Raw genomic sequence first — 18,113 nt, 5'->3', positions numbered from 1 at the left:
GCATTTTCTGCTTACATTCAGCACCTGCTTTTTTTCAGATGAGCTCTGTAAACACTCTATTACATTACCAAAGGAAGCCTGCAGCAAAATCAACGAGGAGCACTTTCAGTGTGGGAGTAGGGGCAGGTTTATTTTATTTATTAATGTTGTGGATGGGGAAATGGGGAAGGCCACGGGGGGATCAGCCACTCTCACTACTACTCACTCGCTAAAACTCCCACAGGGCTTTCCCGGCGTCCCTCCCTGGCACCGGTGAGGGGGAACCCAACCGGCACTGCCTGTCCTGAGGCACCGGCTCTCCTTCAGGCCGGCGAACGGCCGCACACGCGTTTACGGGGAGCTGCAGCCTCCTGCCTGGGGCCCCGCTCCCTCAGCGCTCCCGCGCTTCCCGCCCCTTCTGGCCGGCCCGGCCCGGAACGTCGCTCACCGCCCGTGTTTCCGCGGCGCGGCCTTTCGCCGCCGCACCGGCACCGGAAGGGCGCAGCAGCCGCAGCCGTCCGGGCGCAGAGGGGTCTCTGTGGGGAGTGGGCAGTTGTGTCCGCAGGGCCCCCGCGCTGAGCCGCCGCCATGGGGAAGCGGCAGCACCAGAAGGATAAGATGTGAGTGGGGATGGCCTCGGCAGGGCGGGGGGAAGTCCTGGGGCCTCCGGCGTGGTGCGGGTGCCCGTGACTGACCGCGCTGTCTCGGCAGGTACATCACATGCGCGGAGTACACGCAGTTCTACGGCGGGAAGAAAGCAGGTAAAGGCGAGAGGGAGGTGTGGGGGCTGAGGTGACCTCCTCGAGCAGAGCGCAGCGTCCCGGGGTGCGGCGGGGCTGCCCCGTCCCGGCCTTTGCGCCGTCGGGCACCTGATTTTGTGGTGCTCGTCAGCGGGAAAACCGGCAGCAATTCGCGTTATCGCCCGGATGAGCTGTCCCGGCCTTCACCGAGTTCTGTGCCCGCTGCTTGAGTGTTAACTATCAAACACAAGCCGGGTGCTGCCAGTCTGACAGAGCTCTGCTCTGATGTGTTGTTATTTGTGTAACTTTACTTGAGAAGTGGCCTTTCGCTCTGCAGGAGAAATCTGGTTTTAGTTACAGTTTTGTAAGGTTTATAGAATCATAGAATGGTTTGGGTTGGAAGGAGCCTTAAAGCACACCCAGTTCCAACCCCCTTCCACAGGCAGGGACACCTTCCACTAGACCAGGTTGCTCAAAGCTCTGTCCAAGTAGTATTAATAATGTAAATTTAGTGTATCTGTCCTTGTTATCAGCGAATTGCTACCATACATGTAGCAAAATGTAAATTTCAAGTGTTTATTTTTTACTTTAGAATCATAGTATCAGAGAATGGTTTGGGTTGGAAAGGACCTTAAGATCATCCAGTTCCAACCCCTTGCCATGGGCAGGGACACTTCACACAAGACCATGTTGCCCAAAGCTCTGTCCAGCCTGGCCTTGAACGCTGCCAGGGATGGAGCATTTACTATATATTTATTACAATTCTGTTGTGTTGTTTTGTTTTTGTGTTTTTTTCTCATCAACAGACCTTCCACGAACTAATTTTAGGCGTTTGTCATTTGATCACTGCAGGTAAGACAACAAATATACATTACCATTATTAAATGATACTTGTATTTATCAGGCTGGTGACATTGAACTATCACTGAAGACGTGTTCTTCTGAGGTAGTTACTTTCATTGGCTTGTGCTTGCTATGATAGTAATACAGCAAGAAAAAATTTGGTAAGAGCTAAACCAGTGTCTGTACTTTCCATGATTGGTGTCTGCAGAGATTGGAGCTGATGGCTAAAGAATACGGGAGTGATAAAATAATTCAGAACAATTATTAGGTACATTTCAGTCTTTCAAATTCGTGTAACTGTAGCTTGAGTCTCCCTCTCATTTCTCAGAATATGCTCTGTTAGTCGCTTGTCTTTCTGAAGCAGTGATTAGGTAGATTGAAGCAATATTTATGTTAATTTGTTGTGTTTAGAGTTTACTGCTTTAAGTGCTGGAGTGAAAGAGGGAAGTTAGTAGAGGTGGGTTGGAAATCCTCTTGTAAATTGAATAGTTCATCTGCAAACTACTGCTGCTTGGGTAAAAGCTGGCTGCTTTATGGAAGCATCCTTAACAGAGAGTGCTGAATATGAATGCTAGTTACTCCCTGGTCCTTTTCAGTGCAAAGACAGCAAGTGTTTCTGCTTGAGCCATCTTTTTTTGCTGGTGGGGCCCAACGTGTCAGCTGGGGAGTATTGCAGCGTCCCGTGGCTCTATGGCTGTGAGTGCTGGCTGCTCCACATTACTAAACTGCACCAGTTCCCTTCATGGGTTTGTTGTTAACATGATTTATGTAGAATCAGGTACTGGGTATTGGCAGTCACTCAGTATTTTTATTAGGGTAGGCCTTACTTAAATGTGCAAGTGAATCAGCAAAATGTAGTTTGCTTCTGTCATGGTGTCCAGCTGGTTTTGCTAAAAAGAATGTGTACTTTTCTTTCCTAGTTTGTCTCTTCAGCCATTTGAATACCCTGTTTGCACACCAGATGGGACAGTCTTTGACATACTGTAAGTTACTGTCTGTACTTAGCTTTATTTTTGTGTTGCTGAGGTGGTTACAGCTATGCGGTCGTCATTTGGTTTTAGCAAGTTGGCAAAAGTAATCATGCCTATCAACAGTGTTTTCTGCTTGTGCTTGTCACTTGGTATTTTATCCCTTCTCTTTTCAGGAGCATTGTTCCTTGGATAAAGAAGTACGGAACCAATCCAATCACAGGAGAAGTAAGTAACAATGGGTGTATTCACATGATGTCTTTGCTTTCCTTGTGCTCTGTTTCCTATTTAACATGTCCCTTATGCTCTGTTTCCTATTTAACATGTGGAAGAAACAAAATGCCTTAATGAAAGAAAAAGAAGTTGAACAGGAGTGCTGTTTTGAATCATGGTATCTGTGAGATCGACTTTGCAGAAGTTAATGTAGAGATTTACTAGGGATCTCTTTTTAGCTGGGGAAAGAAAGGGCTTCTGGATTTGCAACCTGATAGCCTCTCCCTGTCATCCTGCTAATGATCTTTGTAGTAGAAAATAATCAGATCATGTGTGTCGAAGAAGGAGGTTTGTAAATAGTATACTATGTGCAGTTCATTTATATAAACTCCCAGAGTATCTTGCCTTTCTTATGGCTGTGGCATAGGTAAAATCTGTATAGATGGAAATAGCTTTCATGTTACTTCTAGCGATGCCCAGTCAGCCCAGCTGATCACTGATGGAAAAGACTTTGTCCTGCTGCCTCATATAAGCACTGTTCTAGTCTGTATAGGGCAAGGGGCTGGCAGGCTCACTCCTCCATCTTGGACTAAACTTGCAGTGATGTTTTCTAAACAGAAGAATATTTGACTTCATGCAGATTAAGAAGATTAATAGATGATATTATGAATGGTCAGATTAAGCTACAAAATCTTTTGAATTATGTTGACAGTATGTTTCAGAAAGCCTCTGACCTGCCTCTGTTGTGATAGTTCACTGTGAGACTGGGATTTCATAATCTGGTCAGCACCCTAGTGGTTTTTCTCCCTTCTTTTTCTGCATAAATGGTAGTTTTGAAGGGGTTCTTTTCTGTAGTAACGTGAAACTATAAAGCACCAGATAAATATGAAGTACTGGAAATATTTCCTTGTTGGAATTAATTTTTTTCTACTGTGTTAAAAGATTGAGTGCATTGTTTGTGAGGGCATAGAGGGAAATTTTAAACGGAAATTGTTGCTTGAGCTACTGAAACTTGCCTTTTCCTTTATTAAGTGCAGTTACTTTCCCGAGCAGTAGGTGGCAGCTATTGCACAGGGTTGTTGGTTTGTTTGCAGACAGCTTTGTGGAATGAGATTACCTCTGAAACATCTTGTGTTTGATTAAAGATTTTCCCAGCAGACAGATTCGAGGAGAGGCTAAATACAGATGCAGCGTTCCAAACTCTAAACGTGAACAGGCTGTCTGAGACTCGGTCTCTTCAGTTACAGCAAGCTGCAGGTGTGTTTATGTGATAGAGAGATGATTGAAGGTCTTTCTTCACACATGAAGAGGCCAGTGTGTTGTTGAGAAGGCATGGATTTACAGCTATTTGTTTGTTTTCACCAGCTTCTAACCACCTTTCTGCCTTGTGCATTGGTTGGGAGTTTTGGGGTTTTGCCAGATCAGTTTTTTTCACTCGGAGCAGCTCCATGACACCTGTTCTCATTTCAGAATGTGAACCGTGATGTGGTTTAAAATTACTTCGGGTAAATGCTAGGCAAGTGTAATGTGCCTAGTGGTCTTGTGTAATTAGAGAAAGGGAGGTTGTGCATAATATAGTTGGTGAACCAAAAGCACTCAAATGAAGTTGGACTTTGGAATGTTAGTTTACCCAGACTTGTGCTTCTGTAGCTGATCTACAGTGCATCTCCAGCTCCCCTCAACATGAGCCCCCTTTCCTCTGTATTGCTCTGTCTGGGGAGTCCTTTCTTCTCTTTTGTTCAGTGGTGGACTTGAACCCTACAGCTCTCTCCTCCACAGGACAAAGGTGTTCCAGACCACTTGGAAGAAAAACTGTATGCTTGCTATCCAGAGCCCTACTGAATCCATCCCTGTGGAGTTATAAGTTGAAGACTGGGGTTGAATGAAGTGTTGTAATTTAGCCTTTTATTTCCCAGAGGCCTAGCTCTGGTTTTTGAAAGGGGAGGATGGTGTTTAGCAAGAAGGGGATGCAGGTGCTGGTATGAGGCAGGGTAGGTAGCAGAGGAAGGCAGAGAGGAGCTTGTGCATCTCTAGGCTGTACTGCCCTCTATTTCATGTGTCATTGTGTGTGTACCTTCTGTTACTTGTACAGCTTGTTCATTTTGGAAACCAGGAAATACTTTCTGTAATGAGTTGGTGACTTGCAGAAACTCAAGATTCTGGGTTTGTTTTAAAAGCAATTGAGCCAGATTAGCTGCAGTGCCATGTTTTGTATGGTGATTTTTGAAGTTACTTTGTACAGATTGCTCATTTGTCATTGGTGATGAGGGTTTGCAGAATTTCTTCCATATTTTTGCTCTCAAGTTAAAAATGAAATCATTTGTGGCTTGTGCTTTTGTTGCTACAGTTTGCTACAGGCCAAATGTTTCTGAGAAGTCAAGAGGCTATTTGGGAAGTGTTGTTAATGGTGCACTCTTGGTACTCACTAATCCTGCCTAGCTGTCTTATTTCTGAAGTGGACCCCTCAGTGGAGCGTTGGAGAGCCTTGCAATCATAAATATATTTACCTTCACAGTGCTCCCAGGGGGTAGGATTGTGCTAATCTTTCATTAATTGTATGTTTGTGAACTGATCTACATGTGACTTCTCTGATGCTACTGAATCCTAAGCTATTGGACCAGTCTTCCTTTTTAAAGACATTTAGCAATGCCAAGATCAGTTATTCTTTGATATGTTTAAAATATTTTTTTTTTCCTTTGCTTTCCTTCCCTATACTTCCTCTTCATTCATGCTTTATTTTTTCTTGCTTTTCTGAACATTCTCCTGAGGTGCAGTATGGACATCACTATCCATATCCATTTAGAAGAAACAAATCACCATTGACCTTTGTCTAGAGTTTTCCATGAGCTATTCCAGAAAACAACTTTAAATTAATTACCTTCCCCTCCCCATCCTTTTTAAGAATGCTTTGGGGTGAAAAATACTTCTGTTACTAGACCAGTAATTTTGGAAGAAACACACATCTTTCACAGCTGAACTACAGCCTGTCAGATGGCATTGGCTCACTTACTTTTATTGTCAGCTTTGTCAGGACACTGCTGTAGCTTATGTTTATGCTAAAATTGCATAAAATAAAGAAGAAAGTCATAGTTAGTTCATTCCTTTTTACTAAGAACAGCACTTTGGCTTCTTGGGCTTGCAGATAATTGTAAGCTTGCCAGAATGTTTCATGTAGCAGTGATATGACAGCCCTGACCAGCATGCCCACACAAGTCAGCCAGCTGGACTCTGAAGTACCTGTTTCCAAGCAGTGAGATTGGTCAGAGTGCGTCTGGTTTGTTGAAATCTGAAATATGAACAGATGATAGATCAGCATGCCTTTTGACAGGAATTTCAAGGAAATTGTGCTTTGTTGCATGGATATGTTGTATGTGGGCTGAGCTATTTTTGCATTGTAATGTGTCTGATGTAAATACCTATTTTTCCACTCTGGTTCAGTGACATTCTACTGCATGTGGGCAGGCCAGATTATTGTGGTTGTACTTCAGCCCCATTCAAGGCTCTTGGCCAAATATCTCTCTTCCCCTGTCTCAGAAGTAGCTATGGTCTTTGTCCCCAGTTCCCCCTTTTCTGTGGGAATTCAGTTCTTTCAGACAGTTGAAACTCAGTTCATTTCTGGTGTTTGCTTCTAAGGCTTTGGTCCAAAGTCAATTTAGTGACTGTTTCAAGTGCATCTACTTTTAAATTCTCATAGCAGGGTCACCTATGTGAATTCTTTCTGCACTGCTGACAGCAAACTAAAATCCATGTGTCTGCTGATCCTGCATAACCCAGAGAGGCAATCCCCCCGATAAGGGCCACGTGCAGCTAAGCAGTAGTTGCGTATGTATAGCTTGAAGGGCAAACAGGATTCAGTTGAGTTAATTTAGTTTGGGCTTGATGTATGCCCAAGAGTCAGGTTAGGAGACCTGAAGATGCTGTGTGGTGGATGTATGAGACTAGGAGTCACGTTCCTGGACTGAAAAAGGCAGTGCACAATTTGTGTCATGCCCTGTCTCGTGCAAGGTTAAGATCCAGAACTACAGGCCAGAGAGAGTTTCTTATTAAGTGTCATAAGGCACTGACATGGAAAATGAGGACTGACTTTGGAATCGGAAGGCTGAAAATTTCTGACTTTTCCCAGCAGAACATCTGCCCTCTTAGAAGAGACGGCTGTAGCCAAAGTCTTGCTTTGTAACAAGACAAACATTTGCTATTGTTCTCCCATACTCTTAAATAAAAATGACTTGGGGTGAGATTATGACTAATATGATCAACTAATTGTGGCAGTACAGGTGCCTCATGCAGTAAGCCTGTCTGATCCATGCTTTGGAAGCACTCAGAGATGCACATCTTGTACCTGCAATGCCTGGCAGCAGTGACAGAGCCTTAGTAGACACCTCCTCCCTCCAGCTTTGCTCACATAGCAATGTGAGCAGTGCCCTTTTATTTGAATAATTTGTTTGAAATAAGATTGGTAGGGTGCTTCTTGCCTGAATGATTACAGGCACTTCCAGAACCAACAATTTCTTACCCTCAAAAGACAAAACATGCAACCAAGTCTTGTTATTTCAAAACTTTGGAAAGTAATTCTCAAATACATTCCTTAACTATATTTATTAGCTAATTCCTCTTCCAGATGCTGGTGGCTGTTATTCCTTCATTTTATTGTGAAACCATGGTTTCTTTTCAGTTTGATTAACTAGTTTTCAGCCAGTCTCATAGAAAACAGTTGCTGGTCTTGTGGTGAGAGACCCTTGCTAGCCAGGTTAATGGAGAGGATATGGAGAAGGTTACTTTTTTACCACTGGATTTATTAATCCCACTTTAAAAACGAGCAAACAATTTTACAGCACTTATGTTTACATGCACTAAAAAAGCCTTTGGCTGTCTAAATAAGGGAAATCCTGCCTGAAAAGGATGCAGAAATTGGAGCAAAGGTGAAACTTCCTTAAACATAAGTGTTTTTACTGTGTATGTATTTTGAAAGCACAGATACAGCAACAGAAAGCACTGATAAATGGTTCTTCACTCAAAAAGTGAACATAATGGGAAAGAGGGCTTAGGTATTTTTTTTCTTCTTTTGCAATATTCTGAATAAAGAAACTGCAGCATGTCAGAAGTATGGAAAAATTACTGTAGGAACAGGTGTTAAAAGTACAGGTTAGGTTCCAGCCAAGGATTTATAGCTCACTACAAATTGCTCTCCACCTCTATCAAATAATTGTCATAAGGCCCATGGGTTTCACGAATAGATTCCTGTAAGTGGGTTGCATGAGCTTCACACTCTGCTGAGTCAGAGGTGCCAAGATGAAAATCACAAACAAAACTCATCCAGTGCTCACTTGAGTGGAACAGGTCTCTGGCCTGAACAGGGGAGAGGACAGGTTTAAGTTTCATGTGGCCAGTATTAGCTAAATCAGAAGTAACTACGGGTTTTAACTCAGTTCATATAGTCTGTGAGATAATTTACTGCAGATTGCTCCTTTAATCGTGTTATTCCAGGTGTGTTTCTAGATAATGAGCAACAAATAATGGATGTCATCAGACAGGGATCTGTGGTTTGAAGGTGACTTCTTTCATGCAGTAGCTGCTGTTGGAATACATCGTAAGGAAAATGTAATAGTTGTAGATAATGTTCAATGTGAAGCATTTTCAGAGTGCTTGTCTGGACCTTTTTGCAACATGATGGTAATGTTACCTTAGGATTTTGATGGTCTTCTAAAGATGGCATGCTGTGGCAGGAGTCAAGTTTTCCTTGTAACTTGAGTTTTCTTCACTCTTACTGTTTCCAAAGAGATTGTTCTGACTCTGAGCATTTTCATTCATTGTCTAGATACGCAATGCCTTATGTTATGTATGTTGAGGGGAAAATGCTGTGCTTCCCTCCATAGGTAGGCTGTCTCCACATCAGTTTTCCACACCTAGATTGATGGGATTATCTAATCAAGAACAAAATAGTTTGACCAACTGAGATATGTAGGAAAATTCAGGAGTGAGGCATATCCCTCTTTCATTGTTTTTTTTTACCTCAGCATCAGAATACAGTACCTGAAATCCAGGCAGTGTGCTACATTGTCGACTGGAGAAATGGGTGATAATTTAGATGGATCTGTAACTTCAGGTCTCATTTGGTTGTAGCATTAACTGATGTATAAATGAGAATTTTAATTCTTCTCTAGAGAAGGCTTTTCACAAACGTGTCAGAGGTTGGCACATCTTCAGCTTTGAAATTCAAAGTATATTTCCTAATTTGTCTGATGCAACTCAAGTCAACCCTTTGGATATTGCACAGTTTTAAATGTCAATTGCTCCCCTTTTTTCTGTTTTGTTAAACTTACCATATTTCTTTTCTTGTGCATTTGAAGTAAAGGGAGGTTATTTCTTGTTTATTTGTAAAGAGACGTTTAAGTGGGGGGTGGAAATACAGTTTTGTTCTGGGTGAGTAATAGCTTATTACAGAGCAGAGAACAAAGCTTACAGAAATAAAACCAAGGGAAGCTTTGTTGTTGAAAAATGATTCAGACAAATCCAGCTTAGTTGGTTTTCGTGTGTTGCAAAAAGCAGGGTGCAATGATCAGGAACAGAAAACTGAAAGACTCACTGAGGTGTTCAGCTGTCTCGCAGTCTGCTCTGCACACTGCGTGCTCTGTCTTGAACCAGTGTTTGCTTCCTTCCTGCTATGACTGCCGAGAGGTTCTTCTGATGATTTTCATCTGATAGATATCTTCTGTAAATTTTGGGTTTGACCAGCTTAGTCTCGTTTGTGTTTGTGCCAGAATTGTGCTTGTATCTGCTAGTGTTTACAGCTGTGTGTTTGGTACAGAGGAGTTTAATGCTTTCTTGACGTTTTCTTGCTGAGACTTGTATTTTCCTGTCAGATGTTCTTCTTGCCTTTAAGTTCTCTATACCCTAAATGGTCACAGTTGTCCTTCTCCACATCTGTTTAATTTTAATTTGTCTTGTTTGAACAGAGTCAATCATATGTAGTAAATGCTGGTTGAGTTCCTGGTACAGTGATGGGAATATTTTCTAATCTCTTCCTGATAGACTTTGGTATAGTTTAATATACTGCACATGATAATGTGAGACAGAAAACAGTTTCAGTGTCTGTATTGAGACATGAAGGCTGCTTTCAGAATATAGTAATTTGTTGCATTTTCTCTTGATAGCTTGGGTCTTTTCAGAAGTAGGTACTTATAAAGAAGAATTAGCCAGGATGAACAGTGGTTCTTCCTTTTCTCTTTTTCTTTGTTTCCAGTTGAAGGTTGCTACCTGTGTTCCTGTGGCATGTAGCAGTCTTTCAGGCATGGGTGCTTACAGCCATCATTATTAAGCATCTCTCTCCAGGTGCATTTTTGTCTGGGGGCAGCTGCTGAAATGTCTAGAATCCACTTTGAACGAGATGAACTTTTCAATATGCAGCAACTGAACCATGTTGTCTTACCTCGTTTGCCTCAGAAATTACTAGACATTTAGTCAACAGTCTAAATGAGTTAATATTTGACTAGTGACCATAAATTTTCAAGGCCCCTGGATAGAAACATGTGAGGACATGATTCATGCCCAAAGGAATGACCAGAAAGTTGTGTGTCATAACTGGAAAGAGTCATAAAACAGAAAGGGTCATGGGGATGGAGGTCCTGGTGAGGCTGATGACTTGGAAGATAACTTCTTTTTTTGTTGGGTTTTCTGAAACTTTCCCACTCTCCTTTGTTACTGATGAACAGATGGATAGACTCCCAAAGTTGTATCTGTATGTTTTACAGTAGTACACTCAGGACCACTAGGAGTTAGCCTTTATCTGTGCTAAAAGGGGGATTTGTTTTTCAGTTCCCTCTATTTTGGGGAAGCAGAGTGAGGATGAGATTTGCTTCTACTTACTGTTCAGGTGCTTTAGCAAAAGGAGATGTTTAAAGCCCTCTAGTGTCATGAGTCACTGGCCAAGCTGCTGTGCCTCCTTTGAACCTTGATGACAGGGGTTGTCTTGGTGATGGGCAATGTTTTATCCAGTAAGGCCGCTCTGGACGCAAGCAGATAAATATGTCTAGCATTATTCCTAATGAGTTATTTCCCTTACAGCAAGAAAGTATTTACATCTAGGTTTTACAGACCGAACAGATGGTCTCTTTTTTTTCCTTTTCTGTGTTTTGGTGGAAGTGTGCACATTGGATGAGGTTTTGTGATTGTGACACTTAAAAAACTAGCAGCTGTGAAATGCTCTAACCTTAAATGAGATCCAGCATGAGGTTTCCCCCTGATCCTTACTTGCCTGTTTTTCACTAGAATTGGAGACCAGCTTTTTGATGCTTCTACAAAGCTTTATTTTCCATGAATAATATTGTATTTGGCTGTGGGTCTCTGGATTGATAGACTTCTGACTGCATTAAGGCTGCAGGTTTAATCTTGCACATGAAACTACACATCTTTTTTCTCATGGTAATTTCTGTTAATTTGCTCTTTGATAGAGCAACATTATTGCTAGTATCTGTGAGCCATGTGTGTTATCAAGCATATCTTTATGATTCTCTGGACAAGGCTTTGGTGACCATATGGTGTCAGTTTAATTAAAATTTAAATATGGAAATACAGTGGTCTGGAAGTGGGTAATGAAGGATCTTTTGTGTCCGTTTCCATACCAGTTCAGTAATAGATGAAAGCTGCAGCTGAACAGCAGCTTCATCCAAGAATGTGAATTCAGGACATCATTTTAGCATTTGGTAGGCAGTTGTCCACTTGAGAAATATCTGGCATTTTTTGCTGTTGAACTGAATGTAGAAATGATACCTTGAATCATGAGGCTATTTTGGCCTCATGGATGCTGACCCCAGGTTTTTCATCAAGTATTAAACTACATGAGGCTGGCTTATTTTGTTAAAACCCCACTGCTGTTTCCAGTCACATTCGCATAATGTGTGGGCTTGCTGAGGATTTCCAGAGCCTTTTATCATCATTAAATCCATTTACAAAATCTGGAATAAGTAACGTTATACATGGAGTTATTCTAATACAATTCATTCAGCTCTTATCCCCATATTTCTTGAAGGCTTTACAGCAGAGAAAATTGTCAGAGGGCTTCTTAAAACATTAAGTTGTGCAAGGAGTAACAGGTTTCACTTTTAAAGGAGCCAAAGAATTTAACACAAAATTAGTTTGCTGCTCTTAAGTTAAATTTAGTACTTGGTAGGCAACATTGTGTTTTAATATTAATATTTGGTTTGGATTTCTCTTCTGTTTGAGGTAACTCTGTGTTGCTTGTTCTGGTGAGTGAGAACCTACCAAATGGCCAAGCCAGCACTGGATGATTTGGTCCTCGTGTTGTCAGCCAGTTCAGAGATGACACATTATTTTTCCCTCATGATAGCTTCGCTGGGTTATTGTGTGTTTCTGCCAGAGGCCATTCAGGAGGGTGTCTGATCCCCAAGTGTTGAACATGTTAACACTGACTCAATTACAGTCGATAGAGTGGGAAAGTCTGCATTTACTAAATACAACTCTTGCCACACGTTACCAGCTCTACCCATGTGCGGACAGAATCAAATGAGCCCCTTTTTGATTGCTTTTCAGGCTGCTGCATATCCAACAGGGTCAGAGCTTCATTAACAAGAAGAATGTGCAGCCACAGACCAAAGAAATTCAAAGAGTGTAACTAATTGATGTGTGAGGATTGTAGGTCATATCTTCATGAGGCACACAGTGATGATGCAGAATGATTTAATTCGGAACAACCGGCATGCTTCACCCACGAGCTGCCACAGTGCCCCACTAACCTACACGCTGCAGTAACCTCTACTTTGGGTATCAATACAGGACGCTGCCCTTTGGGATCCCACAGGAGCTGTCAGCTGACAGATGAGAGCACAAGGCTGTGGGGCTTCGCGCTGCTGCGAGAAAGTAGGTCATGGCCAAAAGTAGCCTTGGCTGCCTTTGTGGAAGTGTGCCTGTGAGAGAGGAGTCAGCTGAGAAAAGAGCTTGCATGGGTTTTGCGTTTGTTTTTTTAGCCCTTCCTTGCTGTGGAGCAGCTGGCACTACGTGCTGTGAAATGCGTCTGCTTTCCAGTATTCTTGCATAAAATATTTTTAGAAGTGAAGATGCAGCTCTTATTTCTGCTTAAGGGAAGTGGCAGATGCTTGTGGCCTTTCGATTTCGTTAAGAATTTAGAATTTTAATTAGAGCAAATGTTTTTAATAAACATCTTTTTTGCCCTTGCTTTCTTCACAGGAGATTGCCTTAAACTGGATGGTAGGTGTGTGTTGGGGAAACACAGGTTGGAAATGGTTTTTGAACTTGAGCTGTGTATGCAGTATTTGAGCTCTCATGCTTTATTAATAATAGGACAGACATGAAAACAACTGCTTCAACTCATCTTAGGACTCATTTGCTCCTGCTGTCTCCTCCTGTGAAGACCAGTGCCTTTTTGTGGCATAATGGTCATTTCCATGGCAACAAACTGTGTGATGGTGCTGGAAAGCTTTGACTTTTAACGGAGAATAAATAAAAGCAGATTCACCCACACACAAAATAAACCTATTTTCATGTGAAATTAATAACTTGAGAGGGGAAAAAAAAAGATAGAGGTTTTCTATATCATATTCTTTCATAGTTTCCTGTGTAATCTGTATGTCTTTTAAAACTGGACCTATTGGAAGTCGCAGCATGCAGGTTGGACTTCCTTCTTTGTCACTGCTCCATGTGCAGTTGCCTGACCACGCATCCTGGTCTCAGGCACAGCTGCCTTTGTAGGCCATAGCAATCCTCTGTAGCAGATCATCACCTGGTTTTGCTGTTCTGGTTCTCCAAAGATTTCCCTTGACAAAACACTAAGTCCCCCTTTTGTCTTGCTGTGCATCAAGACTTGTCAATCAATTTCTCAAAATATTCTTGAGGTGTTGCCCTAATTATGTTTCCCCTGATATTTTCTTATATACAACTTGTTCTGTTTCCATCTCTTTTCATAAATACATTGCGCAAACAACTTCCTTTATCAGTAGTTGGAAATTCCATCATGATTTGGTATGGGAGTGCTTGGGCACGAAGCTGTTGCCAGCTGAGCCAAAATGCAGAGCTGCTCCAAAGGGCATGAACTGACACACCAAAGTCACTTCTTGTATACAGACTTGATAGGAGGCCAGTCTGCGGCAATAAAAGTTTATGATGCTCATATACAGCACTTCTTTAAGGATGAAAACTCTACTGAAGACTCCAAGCTCTGTGTGTATTTCAACTCCTATATGAAAATCACTATTTCTTTATTTACTGTTGATACATAAGACTGTATAAATGCTGGTCTCATTTTGGAGCAGATGCCAGCACAAGCAGCTGATGCACCAGGAGTAACTGATGCTGAAAACTAACCTTCTTCCATATTATGGAAAGATGTGACCTGAAACACCATACCATTTCCCTGGGTACAGAGTGCGAGTCTGAGGGCTTGGCAGCACTTCTAACAGTACGTCTTATGTTGACAGATGAAAGAATGTACTACAGCTTTTGCTGTCTTTAAAGTCTGTACAGCAGTTTAGTCTGTCTTTTCCACTAAATTTCTGTCAAGGTATAAATCTGAATCTTCGATCATGCTAAACCATTTCTTAGGGAACTGTTTCCATTTTTGTTTAAAGATGATTGCTTACATGTTTTGGGGATAAGTCAAGTCTGCCAGGAAGATAATTTAAAGGCCTTCCTTCAAATTATCAATGTTGCCAGTGGTTTTATTTCTAAAGAAGCTTTTTCTGGAACAGAATTTTTGGGCTGTTGCACAACATGCACACAGATGGAAGCTGCTTTGTGTTAATAGTTGTTTAGGTTGAATAGATCTGTCCAGAATCATATGTTCATTTTGGCAACTCTGCTGTTTCTCTACTACTACCATGACAATTTTGTTCCTTTAGGAAGATAAATAAATGAATAAGGCTCTGCGTTCACGTAAGTCATTGCTGAAGCTGCTGTTGCATTTGCTGTCTTTGTACCCCAGCAGTGTGCAGATGTTGGGGTTTGGGGATTGCTTTTTGAGAATCCACTAAAGGAAAAACAGCAGCCCTGATCTTCCATCGCCTAATTAAATATAACCTAAACTGGCCTCTTTTTTTCCCTTCCCATCTTATTCCTATTAGCCCTCATTGCTGCTCCTGCTAATAAATTAGAGAGATGGTTACCTCTGTGGCCACGAATGAGCCTGCCAGATGGCTGAAAACAGTTTGAGAACTGTGTTCCTATAAATGACTGTGTCCAGCTGTCATAACCTGTACTCTCTGATCCAAGAGTATGAGTTTTGATTAGGCAGAAAGAGCCCACTGACTTAGTTTCACATGATTTTGTTATCACTTTTTGTTGTAATGATTGAACTGGCAGTGTCGGCACCGTGGCTGCCAGATCTCCACTCGTAGCTGTTTATAAAGAGCTGTCTGGGTTATAAAAACCTCCCTGATCTGTTCAGGTGAATGTTTTGAGAAGAGAACCAGTTGTTTCTTTTAAAAGGCCTGTGCTGTGTGTGTTTTTAACAATCAATTTGGCAGTGAAACTGTCCCTGACAGCTGATACAGTCAAAGCATTTGTTGGGGTTTCTTTATGTGTCTGAGATCCTGACTCAGCCTTGCGGCTTTCTGGGCTGGATTTTGTCTCTGGGTGCCCCAGTCAAGTGCTACCTGACAATCCTGGTGGGCTGTGCTGGCGGGGTGACATGGTACGCCCTGTCATGCCAGCGAGGTGCCAAAATCCCACACTCACCCTATGAAAGGACTGGCATATGTGGGCTTCCCTGTCATGTTACTGAAGGCTAACCATTGGTTTGGGTGTGCTTGCAGCTTTAATGTCTTGGGGAAGGCTTTGGGGAGGGAACAGCTTGATCATCCAAAAGTGTCTGCCAGCCTGATAGCTCTTCCCTCCCTGTGTCAGCCCTTCCAGCATTAGGGCACCAGGAGGATGCCATAGACATTCTGAGAAAGCTTGAGAGAGCAGGAGTTAGCTTAGTTTGCAGCATTCTCTCTGGAGTAGAACATTACCCCAACCTCAGCTGCCATCTCAGTTCCTTCTTCTGTGGAATTGCTACCTGGGGATTAAGTGGCCAAAGACCCTTCCTGAGACTCTCTTCATGACCCCAAGCACCTTTCCAGAGAATTTGTGCCTCCATTTCTTTTTATTATTGCTATTTATTCCATGGGCTCTGCTACACTTCTACAGAAGTACAGGAAAAATTACAGTCATTTCAGAAAAGATAGTGAGATTGATTACCAGAATGGTTTGCTGGTTTTATGACTTTTATCAGAGGTCCCTTCTGAATTGTCACTTCTCAGCAGCAGCAGTGATCTTTCCCTGTTAGCTTTTCATGTGAACTCTCCTTTCAGTTTGTGCTAAGACAGCTGTGTGACATCTTGAGCTGGTTCACTCTGTTAGCACTCTACTGTGTCAAACTACAACACTGTAAATAAACGTATCCCAGCTCTCAGGCACAGTGAGCCTTGTTTTTGTGGGCTGCCTGTGCCTTAAACTCCCAGGGTTCTGATGCTTCAGACAACTTGCAATATCTTATTAATAAATTATCTATCATTAAAATCCTAACACTGATGTTACAGTTTCCTTTTATTTCCATGGCTAGATTTGGTTGTGATTAATTTTTTTAGTGCTGCCTTTTTTTTTTCTTTTCTTTTTAGAAACTAGATGCCAAATCACTGATAAAGCTGAATTTTGCTAAAAACAGTGAAGGTAAGTGCAGGCATGTTCTGTGGGTTTTTCCTTTTGTTTGCTTGTTTGTTTTTCTCTTCTCAATGAGAACTTCAATAAATCCTGGACTGTCTTACTCATGGTAAAGTTACCTGTTTGTGTTCTCTGTCAAGTTCTCATTTGTTTTTTTTTATAGTAAAGTGGCTGTTTCTTGTGAGTGACATAATTACCTTGAAAGCTCCATTTCTGTTTTTCCTAACATTGGGGAGCTATAAAGTGTTCAGCATTTTCACTTTACTGTAGCTGCTACTGCAGTAAAGTACTGTTCACTTTAAGGAAAAGTTTCAGAAAAGTCTAAATTTCTATAATATGTTATTTTTTTTCTGCCTTACCTATGGTAATATTTGCTGTTCGCTTGCTTTTGAGCAACTTTTTGTTTATAAAAAGAATTAGACTTAAATGAACATGTGGGATTTTATGAATTGTAGCACAAAAGACAGCAACCTTGAGTTTTATTTCTGCATGGTTAAAGATACAGAATCTGCCATCTGAGAGAGGATGCTAGGAATAAAAAAGAGTGGAGGTGAGTTAATCTTTTACAAGGCAGATAATGATTTCCTTGAAATGAGAGTAGCAATGTCTTGGTGAGCATAAAATTCTGGAGTGTCTGTCTCCTTATCTTACCAAAGGACTACAGGGTCTTTTCTCTAGCTGATGGTTTTCTTCTGTGTTTTGTATTCCATCTGTCTCAAGGGAAGGGTGTTAAAAAATTGTTGATAGTCACTGTGCCCAAAGTCTTTGAAAGATACTGTGATACTGTGCTGCCCTTAAAGAAGTCCGGTTCCTATGGAGTGGAATGATGCCAGCCACACAGTTTCAGGAGCTGCGTCATTAACTGATCAAGGGAAGATGCAACAAAACAGGAAGAGTAGAATGTTCCATTTCTGTCCATTGTTAATTTTTTCTTTAAATCTTAACATGCAGAATGGTTGCGACATCTGTAGGATCATCTCTGCTCACACCTGTGTAATAAAAAAGGTCTTCAGATATTGCAGTTTCTTCCATTTAATGAACCCCTCCTTAGTTGAGCATCTTCTATCCAGAACAAGTGTGTGCCTTCAGCAGCTCTGCTTTTGCTAGAACTGAAAGCATGGTGATTTGCTCTCTTTCATGCAGCTGGGGTGAGGCCTTGCATTTTACCAACATGTTTCTGTATCCACCAGTTGGGCCATACCCCAATGCCACTTCCAAAAATCCCTTCCTTAACTTCCTCTTGGATTTTAGCCCCTTGTGTCAATGGTTTTCCTTCAGCTCTGATGACATTAACAGAAACAGTCTTCAGCTTTTACTTACATCCGTGTGCTGGAGGTCGGAGTGCCTCCTCTTGCTGATCAGTTAATGGTAAATACTCTGTAGGTGCTCGCCTCTCCTGTCTGCAGGTGCTCTGAGCAGCCTCTATTCTGGTCTCCCTGCTGGTTTTGATTTTCAGATGGTAATTAAGAAAAAAAGAACCAAATAGACCCAGCATATTGCAAAAGTCTCACCCAAACCCCTGGGTCTAGCAAAATGATCAAGTATTAATAACCTTCTTCTAATTGCTTTCTGCTGAGATGATCGAGACATTTTTCTTTTTCCTCGTACATAGCCTTCCATCAGTTTGCTTGTTGTTGACGTGCTTAATATTTATGCTGACCCTCCTGGGAAAATTCACAGCTTGATTAGAGCAGAAGCTGGG

General features: G+C 41.8%; 1 protein-coding gene across 2 annotated transcripts in view; it reads left to right on the top strand.

Moving 5' to 3' along the window:
- Positions 1 to 458: 458 nt before the first annotated feature.
- Positions 459 to 18,113, top strand: part of PPIL2 (peptidylprolyl isomerase like 2) — a 70,636-nt gene continuing 52,981 nt past the window's right edge. The window contains exons 1-6 of one of the 2 annotated variants that reach the window (XM_062631452.1): positions 459 to 599; positions 691 to 740; positions 1,526 to 1,571; positions 2,483 to 2,545; positions 2,707 to 2,758; positions 16,369 to 16,420. In XM_062631452.1, coding sequence (XP_062487436.1) covers positions 568 to 599; positions 691 to 740; positions 1,526 to 1,571; positions 2,483 to 2,545; positions 2,707 to 2,758; positions 16,369 to 16,420 — 295 coding nt within the window. In that variant the 5' untranslated portion in view covers positions 459 to 567. Of the gene's footprint in view, positions 600 to 690; positions 741 to 1,525; positions 1,572 to 2,482; positions 2,546 to 2,706; positions 2,759 to 12,559; positions 12,617 to 16,368; positions 16,421 to 18,113 lie in introns of those variants that run through there. The other variant, XM_062631453.1, reaches the window with a different exon arrangement.

This window comes from Pezoporus occidentalis, unplaced genomic scaffold (assembly GCF_034315485.1).
Source record: "Pezoporus occidentalis ecotype Australia unplaced genomic scaffold, CSIRO_AGI_Poc_V1 ctg37, whole genome shotgun sequence".
Lineage (NCBI taxonomy): Eukaryota > Metazoa > Chordata > Aves > Psittaciformes > Psittacidae > Pezoporus > Pezoporus occidentalis.
This window is presented reverse-complemented; position numbering and strand designations above follow the sequence as displayed.